This window comes from Cervus elaphus, chromosome 14 (genome assembly GCF_910594005.1).
Source record: "Cervus elaphus chromosome 14, mCerEla1.1, whole genome shotgun sequence".
Classification (NCBI taxonomy): Eukaryota; Metazoa; Chordata; class Mammalia; order Artiodactyla; family Cervidae; genus Cervus; species Cervus elaphus.
The window spans coordinates 62,306,802-62,318,363 of record NC_057828.1 but is presented as its reverse complement, the minus strand read 5'-3'; the positions used below and the strand labels follow the sequence as shown (position 1 = coordinate 62,318,363).

General features: G+C 42.2%; 1 protein-coding gene across 1 annotated transcript in view; it reads right to left on the bottom strand.

Annotated features, from left to right (window-relative positions):
• Positions 1 to 264: 264 nt before the first annotated feature.
• The window catches only part of AXDND1 (axonemal dynein light chain domain containing 1), a 71,350-nt gene continuing 60,052 nt past the window's right edge, over positions 265 to 11,562 (bottom strand). The window contains exons 23-26 of the mRNA XM_043924309.1: positions 11,245 to 11,349; positions 4,010 to 4,092; positions 2,927 to 3,162; positions 265 to 523 (exon numbers count right to left, since the gene is read on the bottom strand). Coding sequence (XP_043780244.1) covers positions 459 to 523; positions 2,927 to 3,162; positions 4,010 to 4,092; positions 11,245 to 11,349 — 489 coding nt within the window. The 3' untranslated portion in view covers positions 265 to 458. The remainder of the gene's footprint in view (positions 524 to 2,926; positions 3,163 to 4,009; positions 4,093 to 11,244; positions 11,350 to 11,562) is intronic.

Here is an 11,562-nt window from a genome sequence, read left to right as displayed (position 1 = left end):
TTATTCAAAAAGAAGAAAAAAATAATTTTAAAATTATTTTAAAAGAATTCTTTCTTATTTTCTGAAATAAGAAATCTGAAAATGCTGCAGAAACCTGATAGTGTTATCAAGATCCCCTCCTTTAAATTGAAAAAAAAAAAATGCTTTTTATTTGCTACTCTCCTCTGCAGAGTTCAAAGTCCTCAGAAAGCATAATTTTCTTGACAGAAGCTGACACTTTTCATAGACTTCTGCTGGGAAATCAACTGAAGAGGCTAGAAAACCTTTACACAAACCATTTTTAATTTCGGAAATAAGCTAACTGATTGCCTAGAGCCATCACTGTGACTTTTAAAGAGAAGATGTTCCTGAGTTGTCTGCTGCAAAGAGAGTCCCTCAGTTGAGCCACATTGTCAGTTCCAAAGTGCAGAGAGATCTGGGATGGGTGTGGTGTGGTGTAGCCCAACATCGTATGGTTGCTATTTAGGTTTTGTCTTGTATTTAGTCCGGAGTTTGGATTTAGAACTGTCCTTGCGCTGTATCTCTGAAAAGACCAAAACAATTATTGTAGTAATAATACCTTATATTTATTAAGGACTTTCGATTTTACAAAGCATTTTTAAAATTCTGTCTGCATGCATGAGTAAGCCCCAAGCTACAAACCATGTGCCCAAAATTCAACTCCACATTGGTTACGGGGATTGAGAATATATGTTCTCAAAGTTTATAGGTAACGAGGAGAGAAGAGAAAGGAGAACATTTCTTCCTTCCTTCCTTCCAGTACATACCCCAAACTCAGTAGGGAAAAAGTTTCAAATAGAGCTGGTATCCAGAACCCTCCATATCCATGGCTGTACCCCTGTTGTGTCTCTTGGTCCCTGTTCCCTCCAGTCTCTCATTCACAGATCCCCCACAAGCCTGCTGTCTCTGATTGCTCCATGAAACGAAGCTTCTCAATTGTTTGGAATCTTTCTGACTGGCTGTGGCCATCTTCCTCCCGCATTCAACAGTCCCCTTGTTCACACCCTGTCTTGTCCCCATTCCTCATCACAAGCCTCACTTTGATCATAGACTAAGCCACACTCATCTTTGTAAACACCAAGCTCCATTCCTTTCTTCATCAATAACTCAGAACACAGTGATTCACTAACTGTTAAAAATAATGACATAAAAATAAATGTCTTCCGACTTCATCCAAATCTTCTCCTTACTCAGCATTCACAAGGCTCCTTCCTTCACTGTATGATTTTCCATTCCTTCACTGAACAATGATTAGGAGAGAAGAGATCTCCCTGCACTAACTCATAAAATATGACCCAGTATGTTCCATATGCATGTCAGATTGCTCCAAGGTATCTGCATGTTTTTTTTTTTTTTTTAAAGGAGCTGCCTGCTAACACTAAGGAATGTCTAACTTGTGGATTTTTCGGAGAAATGTTTAGGTCACTTGCATGGCATAGGGATTGCCTTGCTTAGCAGCCTGTTCCCCTAAACTTTGCAAGACTTCTCATCCTCTACTTTTGAGTCCCTAACAGTGACTCTGATGGGGGGGGGGGTGCGGTGTGGAAAGGAGGGAGAAGAGGGTTGAAAGGATACAAGGATCCTTGTTGTACAGGTTATTGTTTGCAGGCTGGGACCTAACTGAATAGTCATCCTCCACCTAAAATTATTAAAATGTTTTATTTTTGTATTTAAACTAATCCTCAAAACTTTTATGGAAATGGATGAAACTAAAGTCACTCATCCCATGTTGAGGTGACCTCTCCAGTTTAACATGAAGAACTTTTCTGTGATTTGCATATAGTAATTTACACCATGGACGGAGGAACCTGATGGGCTATAGTCCATGGGGTCGCAAAGAGTCGGACACAACTTAGCGACAACAATCTAGGGAAAGTCTAGTTTCTAGATTATTGGGATAAAATCACACCACAAAAAAAGATAAATTTTTTTTTTTAATTTATGAAAACTACCTCACATACATTCAGACCTAGGCTAAAGGATTTTCACACCTGGAAGGATTAACATTTTACCAGTTCAGAGTTAACAGGAGGAGAGAAAATGGACTCAGATTCCTCCTACTCTAGTACTGACAGGATACACCACAGCTAGGCCAGAGACTGTGAGTGACTGGCCAACTCACTGCTTTTGCTGAAGACAGAGGTAGAGTCAGGGGTGACAGAGAAAAATAGATAATAGATATCTGCCCAGTACAACCCCTGGCACCAGAACCTGTCCTGGGAATAGACTGCAGGTTGAAGATGAAAGCAAAAATCAAAAAATAGCCTCCAATATTGGGGATATTAAAAACTCTTTGAGGGAAGGTTACAGATTAATTAGAGATAAGAATATGAAGAGTAAAATTCCTTTTCTTGTTGAATAAAGATTATTTTCATCATTGACAATCCAGTAAGTACTAAAAACTAAAAACAAAATTCCCCATAAACCTTTAGCAACCAGAGACAATGTGTATCAATGTTTAGGCACATTTGTTCTGGTCTTTTTTCTAGCTTTAAAAAAATTGTGATTATTTCCTTTGACTAGATTCTCAAGAGTGAAATTATTAAGTCAAAATACATGTATATTTTTGAGGCCTACTCATACACACTCTCAAACTTCTTTCTGAAAGAGTTATACCTGTCTGCCCACCCACAAGTATTATTTGTAAAACTAACTACTTTGCCCACTCTGTCCAGCACTGTATTCTTTGTTTTTAAAAAGCTTTGCCAGTTTTAGAAGTTAAAATTATATCTCATATTAGTTTATTAGTCACCATCGTTAGTCATTTGGATGTGTGTGTGTGTGTGTCTGCATTCCTAGGAGAAGTATGAACTAGTAGATCACCACTAAAAATATTAATGCTCTTCTGAAATATTTATGATCCAATCAAGTTTTCACTCATAAGTACTGCCTAAATTAAGCAAAAATGAGAAAGCAATTGGCTCACCTTTCTTTGGAGATTTTGAGGCTCTGTCTAATGGTCTGATTTCTTCTTCTTCTTTTTCTTCTTCTCTTTCTCCTTCATTTTCTTCTTCTTCTCCTTCAGACTCCTTCATTTTATACTTCATCAGTACTTCCTCTAATTCCTTCTCCAGTTCTTTGTTCCTTATAAGGGTGTAATGAAGCTTCTCATTCACATCGTCAAACCTCTCCTCAGCTTGCCTGGCTCTGCTTTCGACCTCTCTGACATTGACAAAGTCCAGAGTAACACAATAAAATGGAAAGGTCTGAGAAAGTATCTTTCAGATCTAGAAACTCATTGTCCAAAAAAGGTAGTGGGATAAGAAGACTATATATGAACAGCACAAATAAGGAAAGCAGCAGCATCAACGTTTAGCCAAGAATGAGGGTCTAGGAGCTACTCTGGAAGGTAATGTCAGAGTTGCAGTCACGGTGCGATTGAAGAATATGTTTATAATTTCTTAATGAAAACTGACTTTTGGATATTTGGAATTCTCCACCAATAGCCAAGGAACCCTTTTCAGTGGTTAAGCTTGGCTTCTCTATATTGATATTATCCAACAAGCAAATAAAATAGTGTCCCTTATTTTCCAGCACCTTTAAAACCAGATCTTACAATCACAAAAACCAGTTTGAAGTGTGCTTCTTAATAACTAGAACATGTATATATCATCTTCTCATAGTTTCTTAGCCATCTTAACTCTATTGTCCTTCCTACCACTTGGGTTATGTAACCTTCTTTCTTGCACACAGTAGCTTCTTCTAGTTCCATTTATTTCTTTAGTTCATCTCTTAAAACATACGGAGCTGGATCACTCCTCACACTCTGCTCCCACCCTATATATACACATACACACTGGACTTCCTCCATCTCCAATGTAGCTGAGGACAGCTGTCCCTACTGCAGCAGTTTAATTCATTGTCTCCAGATGATTTGATGGTACCCATCCTACTCGTAAGGAAAAAGGAAACAGGAGAACCAAAAATAAGCCAAGAAGTGTGCATTTCTCAGCTAGATCTCCTGGACAACAATCTTTGTCTTCTTACCATTGTGGTGTCTCATACTTACATTAACTTCTCCTGTGTGTGATCAAGTATAGCCATTGCTTCAAGATACTTTGGGGCCAATGTACCTTCATTAGCTGATTCTCTCTGACAAGAAAAGTATGTACTATGAATGAACTGAGAGTCCCAACAGTAAATAGCCTCCTTCTTCAGGATGTTATGAACCAAGCTATCTTTTTCTACCATTCATATTTATATAGTAGATGATTAAACACACTCTTAATATGAAAGAAGAACAGGGATTTACTGTGGCCAAATACCATACCAGATTGCCAATTATTCATACTCAGGTGGATATAAACTTTATTAAAGTTGTAAAGAAGAAGCAGGGAAAACAATATCAACAAAAAGAAGCAGGGAAAGAAGAGAAAGTTTTAAAAAATGAAGAGAAGGGCAAACATGTTTCTCTAATCAAGTTAAATATCAAGGAAATCAACTATACTTCTCTCATTAATAATTTACTTCACTAAACACATAACATTGCATAATCCAATCAGATCTCTCAGTTTCTTAGGAAACTTCGTAAATATCAAAGTAGTGAAAATATATTTTTTTAAAAACCTCTTACTTATTTTGACTCTAAATATACTCCAGAAAATAAAATAAGAGGGAAACAAAAGAGAAAATTTAGAAGACAAAAACTATATGTTAAAATGAATATTATGAGGCATTTTTCCAGACCCGTGTACTTTAAAAAATCTCTTTTATCCACATTTCCCCAACAGAGACAAGTAAAAGGTAAACCCCACCTTCTAGATGGAAAGAGGATCTAAGAGGATAGGCAGCCTGCCATAATCACAGAATGATCTAGTGGTTAAAGCAAAACCTTCATCTTGGCCTCTCCATCCTCAGCCACACATGGCACTGTACTATGCTCACTTTTTCTAAAAGCAAACCAGCAAAAATAAACTATCAAACAAGTTCACTTTTCCTCTAGCTCTTTTATTCTTTTGCTATTGACTCAGTAACATATTTTTCCTCTCTCTGTCTCGCCTCCCCTTTGGATAATAAATCTGTCCTTGTTCAGGCTGGACCAGCAATGTGTCATGTGGCCTTGCTTATACAGCACATGCTACTAATTTATTTGTTCTCTGAATCCAAAAGGAAAGTTTTTCACAGCAGAAGCTTTTGGAACTGGAATTCCACACATGATTTGTACAGCTACATGAAGCAGTTTTAACTACAGGTGGAAACCAAAGTAGATCAGGACTATACTCTGTGAACCGTACCTTTCAGCCTTCTGACTGTCGCCTCATTCATTCAAAAGACAGATATTTAGCTACAACGTGCGAGGGAAGCATTCCTCTGTTTTGAAACCACCAAGTACAGATTAATGTTTTGTGGCCCTTTTCAAATCCTTCAATAGGAAATTCCCATGGTCCAAAATGCTGGACGGTTAGGTTTCTAGAATTAGGGCCTCCTCTATGTATGCCAAGGGGCAAACTTCCCTGCATCAGCCATATATATGGATACAGACTGTTGTTGCTGTTTAGTTGCTAGGTCATGTCCAACTCTTCTGCAACCCCATGGATTCTGGCCTGCCAGGCTCCTCTGTCCATGGGATTTCCCAGGCAAGAACACTGGAGTGGGTTCCCATTTCCTTCTCCCGGGGTCTTCCCAAACCAGAGATTGAATTCATATCTCATGCTTGGCAGGTGAACTGGATTCTTTACCGGTGAGCTTCCTGGATATAGATGCCTCAAGGGAAAATCATAGAGACTCTGCCTTGAGCCCTTTTTTCATATTTTGAAGCTTCCTCTGGCTTTTATGCTCTTTCACCCACTGTATAATAGAGACAAACAAGGGCCACACGGCTCTTGGAAGCAACTGCATTGGACCATCCTTGTTTGTGCCAACCTGCTGTAGCTGTCAGCTAGTCTCTCTGTCAGACTTCAGTTATGCCTTTGGCCTTTTTGGCTTGGTTTTCCTGAGGTCTGACTCTACTAGTGGGCTTAATTTAAAAAACAATTTTTTTTAAATTTATTTTTGGCCGTGCTGGGTCTCGGTTGCTGTGCAGGCTTTCTCTTGTTGCGGCGAGCAGGGGCTACTCTCTAGTTACGGTGCACGGGCTTCTCATCGTGATGGCTTCATAGCTGTGGCTCCTGGGCTGTAGGGCACAGGCTCAATAGTTGTGGTGCACAGGCCTAGCTGCTTCGCAGCATGTGGGACCTTCCCTTACCAGGGATCAAACTTGCGTCTTCTGTATTGGCAGGAGGATTCTTTAACACTGAGTCACCAGGGAAACCTACTAATGGGCTTTGGATTGGACTAACATCTTTAGCTTGAGACTATTTCAGGGAAGATCTGGCTTCAGACCCAGTTCCTTGGAATCCAGTGCTCAGTACTAAATGCCTAGCCAGCCACAGTGACCCTGTCAGCTTTGGACATATTTTCTGGACCCACTAATTCCAAGGACCCTTCCCTGCTGCCGTTAAAAGATGGATAATTTGGTCACTGTTCTTAATACCTATGCCGGGGGTACATGATATTGTGGAAAGAAAACACAGGTTTCTAAGCGCTTCCTTTAGCTCAGCGAAAAAAATATGGCTGATCCTCCAAGTCTGGCCCCTACTCTTTCTTTCAAAGGAGTTTAGAGGTAATCAGCAAAAATATCCTATCTCCCTCATATTTACAACTCTTTACAAAGAGCCAGAACCTGTGGTTTGAAGGCAGGCCTAAAAGAGATTGTTCCTAACATCGTGCTCTTTAGGGTAGCTGAGCCCTAGGCAACCCAGCTCTTGCAGCCAGGCGGAAGTGCCTGGGGTCAGCTGAACGCTGCAGGAGAGTTTGCTGAATTTAGTCTTCCCATACCTCCACCCTCAGCAAATTGTTACAGAGTTCAGGCGGCTCCTCCTCCATGGACAACTTTGAAATGATTCCCATTCAGAGAGGGCCACAAGGGGTGCCCTGCAGCAAGTTCTCAGACATGATTAAATCAGGCGGCACCCCAGGACGTGCAGAGGCAGAGTGGGCCGCTTACTGGGGTCACCTGATTCACCGGTGAACTCAGGAAGTGCCAGACCGGATGGTGCCTGAAACAGGCACAGCGGGCCGAGTTTCGTGCACAGTTCCTGCTTTGAGTACAGTCTTCAGGAAGTCCCACAACGTCCTAATTTCCAGCTAACTGAAGAGAGTTTTGAATAATTGATAGTCCATCCCTCTCCCTCTCCTAGTTACGGTGGATACTAGGGCATCAGGTAACAATATGAATAAGGCTCTGGTTGAAGGCCAAGCAATTAGCCTGTCCAAGCTGGTGGTGACTCACCACCACTACTCCTGTTGAGATATCAGTCATATCTCAGCCCCCAGAAAACCCTGTCCTGGAGTCATTTGAAGGAGGAGCTACGAGAAGTAACTGGAATTCTCCATGTTCAGGCTCCTAGCCTCTCAGGGGTCTGGAACTGCTTCTCACTGGAAACCCAGGATGCAGTTATCTCTTTGACCTCTCCCGCTCTATAACTCAGCTCTTAGGGACATGACAAGTTATACCTGCAAACCACAAGGTTTTTGCTTCTCTATCCCTTCCTTCCTTTTCTCTTTCCTTCCCCAGTGTCAATCAAACTGCCTCCTGGGAGCTGCGTTTGCAGACCAGAAAGAGAGAGCCACTGCCCAAAAGAACTAGTGCCTTGGATCTGTAGCCCTGCTAAATGGTCGCTACGTTCTTAGGGCCAGAGGTTAAGTCTCTGTCAAAAAGAAAAAAAGAAAGACAGAGGGAAAAAAACGGATAAAGGAAAAACGAGCAAACAAAGCAAAAGAAAATTTTGAAAGCTGTGGTACATATACACAATGGAATATTACTCAGCCATTAAAAAGAATACATTTGAATCAGTTCTGATGAGATGGATGAAACTGGAGCCCATTATACAGAGTGAAGTAAGCCAGAAAGATAAAGACCAATACAGTATACTAACACATATATATGGAATTTAGAAATACGGTAATGATAACCCTATATGCAAGACAGAAAAAGAGAGACAGATGTATAGAACAGACTTTTGGACTCTATGAGAGAAGGCAAGGGTGGGATGATCTGAGAGAACAGCATCAAAACATGTATATTATCAAGTGTGAAACAGATCACCAGTCCAGGTTGGATGCATGAGACATCCAGACCTCGGGGCTGGTGCACTGGGATGACCCAGAGGGATGGGATGGGGAGGGAGGTGGGAGGGGGGTTCAGGATGGGGAACACAAGTAAATCCATGGCTGATTCATGTCAATGTATGGCAAAAACCAAAAAAAAAAGGAATTTTTACAGTGAAAGTTTTAAAATCTTAAACTGCCCTCAGGGAGCCCCGATGTCTTTATGAATGGAAAGAGCACAGAGCCAAGGCCCCTCCTGCCCCACCTAATCCACAGCGCAGTCCACATCAAGACCGCACCCTTCCCCCAGGCTCCACCTCCCACCCCGAATCTCTGACCTCCTCCAGGTCAGGGATCTTCATTCTCTGGGTACCGACATCCCCAAACATCTACTTTGCCTTCACTTGCCCAGCACACTTAGGGCCCCTCTGAGCACCTGGTGATCCCTTTCTACCCCCTAGGATGAATGTGATTCTTCTTTACTTCAAGGAACTTGCAAGTACATCTGGATGGCATTTTAGTCCATTTTAGGCCTCATGGTCAATGAGAACCTGGACAGTTGGGTTTTCAGGGATCTACAGTAGAACATTAGCAACTTTTCTGAGCTGACAGAGAGACTTTCTGGACCACATCATCCTCAGGTGGGCTCGCCACACAGCCCCACACTGTATCAGATGGAACTGTGGCATCCTGGAGCAGGGGCCCCACACTATCAAAGACAAGCACCACACCCTCCATTTTGCCCCAGGCTACAGGCTTCTATTTTCCTGACTGCTTCTCCCCACACTTTAGGCCAGAACCTGATGCCTTGCCAGGCTTCCCAGGTGGCACTAATGGTAAGGAACCCAACTGCCAATGCAGGAGACACAAGAGACGAGGGTTCCATCCCTGGGCCAGGAAGATCCCCGAGAGGAGGACACAGCAACCCACTCCAGTGTTCTTGCCTGAAGAATCCCATGGACAGAAGAGCCTGGCAGGCTACAGTCCATGGGGCCACAAAGAGACTTAGCATGCACACTGATGTCTTGCCAGGATAGCAGAGCAGGGCTTTTACCTCAGGGGAGAAAATCTGGGGTAGGAAGGTTTTGGGTGGGACTGGTGGGGGGCTCTTATTATAGTGCTACCCTTTGTTTGCCTTTTTAGAAAATATGTCTTATGACATTGCATTTGCATTGCTTACCCTTACATCTTTGCCTCACAGTCTTATCACCTGACATGTGTCCATGCTCAGTTCAGTCGCATCAGACTCTTTGTGACCCCCATGGACTATAGCCCACCAGGCTCTTCTGTTCCTGGGATTTCTCAGGCAAGAATACTGGAGCGGGTTGACATTTCCTCCTCCAGGGGATCTCCCTGACCAAGGGATCGAACCTGTGTCTCCCGCATTGGCAAGCGGATTCTTTACCACTGAGCCACCTAGGAAGCCTATCAGCTGAAATATTAACATATAATTTTAAAAAATTGTTAAAAAGGCATTACTTTGGGAGAGTGTGATTGCAACCCCACCCCCACCCCCATGCACCACTCTTTCTCCAATTTTGGCTGCTCCTGCCTAACTCTCCACATGGTTTCACCCAGTTCTTCCTCCCAGAGTTGGAGCCTATTTCCTACAATCTCCCTTCACATACATCCCTGCAATCTGCCTCTACTCTGGACCATGCAGCCACTTTAGTGATCTAGCTGCCATCCACCAGTACCCTCACCACAGCTCCCCACACCTGTACACACCAGTTCCTACTCAGACGGGTCAGACTCCTAGCAACGAAATGGTTCTTAACTTTGAGGCTGAAAAATTTGATGATGTCTATGGATTTCCAGCACATCCCCTTGCTCCCCCAAGAAAATGCACAGTATGACTATGCAGACAGAATGTTGCATACCATTTCAGGGGGTCAGTGGGATGAAGCCCACCCAGAGATTCCTAAAGTCATGGCATCCTGTATAGAGAGATACAAATCTAGAGCTAACTTAAGTGTAAATGATCCTAGAACTTTTTGTGAAGGAGTTTTAACTTTGTTTTCCTGCTGAGTTTCCACAGCTACTGTCTAAAGGTTTCCAGTTTCCCAGTAATTCTTGTGGTTGGTGGTATGTTCTTTTTTTTTTCATTTATTTTTATTCAGTTCAGTTCAGTTCAGTCGCTCAGTCGTGTCCGACTCTTTGTGACCCCATGAATCACAGCACACCAGGCCTCCCTGTCCATCACCAACTCCCGGAGTTTACTCAAACTCATGCCCATCTAGTCGGTGATGCCATCCAGCTATCTCATCCTCTGTCGTCCCCTTCGCCTCCTGCCCCCAATCCCTCCCAGCATCAGGGTCTTTTCCAATGAGTCAACTCTTCACATGAGGTGGCCAAAGTACTGGAGTTTCAGCTTCAGCATCAGTCCTTCCAATGAACACCCAGGACTGATCTCCTTTAGGATGGACTGGTTGGATCTCCTTGCAGCCCAAGGGACTCTCAAGAGTCTTCTCCAACACCATAGTTCAAAAGCATCAATTTTTCGGCGCTCAGCTTTCTTCACAGTCCAACTCTCACATCCATACATGACCACTGGAAAAACCATAGCCTTGACCAGACGGACCTTTGTTGGCAAAGCAATGTCTCTGCTTTTTAATATGCTGTCTAGGTTGGTCATAACTTTCCTTCCAAGGAGTAAGCGTCTTTTAATTTCATGGCTGCAGTCACCATTAGTTGGAGGCTAATTACTTTACAATATTGTAGTGGTTTTTGCCATACATTGACATGAATCAGCCATGGATTTACATGTGTTCCCCATCCCGATCCCCCCTCCTGGTGGTATGTTTTTATCACAGTTATCAACAGAGTCTGCTAAACAAATATATTTTTAAAATTGATCAAATATTGACCATAATATTGTTAAGTTAAGGAAAGAGATGAAATGCTGATTTTATTTTATTCATTTATTTATTTTTTTGAAATGCTGATTTTAAAATGAGTTTTAAGGAAGAGAATGAAAAGTTTTTGTGAACAAACAAGAGTTTTTCCAAGGATGATGCTGGGAGAAACATAAATCTGGAAAATATATTACTTAGGCGTTCTCTTAGAAATGTTAAAAGTTATGTTATATCCATGTAATTTTTACATAATGTTAAATTTTCTAGTTTTGAATTTCCCAGCTGAGTTGCAGATACATACCCAAGAAGACAATGCATCTGTTGCATAGAGAGGTTGGGAGTGAATATTTTCGTCTTCTCCAATGAATCGAATGATTTTTTCCTTCTCTGTAGACGTCGAAGGTTCCTAGGGCATAGAAATACCACAGACCTGTTAGTGAGCTGGTGTGTGACCCAGTGGCAGGGCAAGTTGCCCGGTATCATGTCTGAAGCTTTGGTTTTCCATTTATTTTCATCATTTGGGAAGCATTTAGAAGACTTACAGGAAACACTGTGGGAAAAATGAGCGGGGATGGGGAAGTGGGGACAAAGGGAAGTAACTGTGGAACAAACAAAGAGG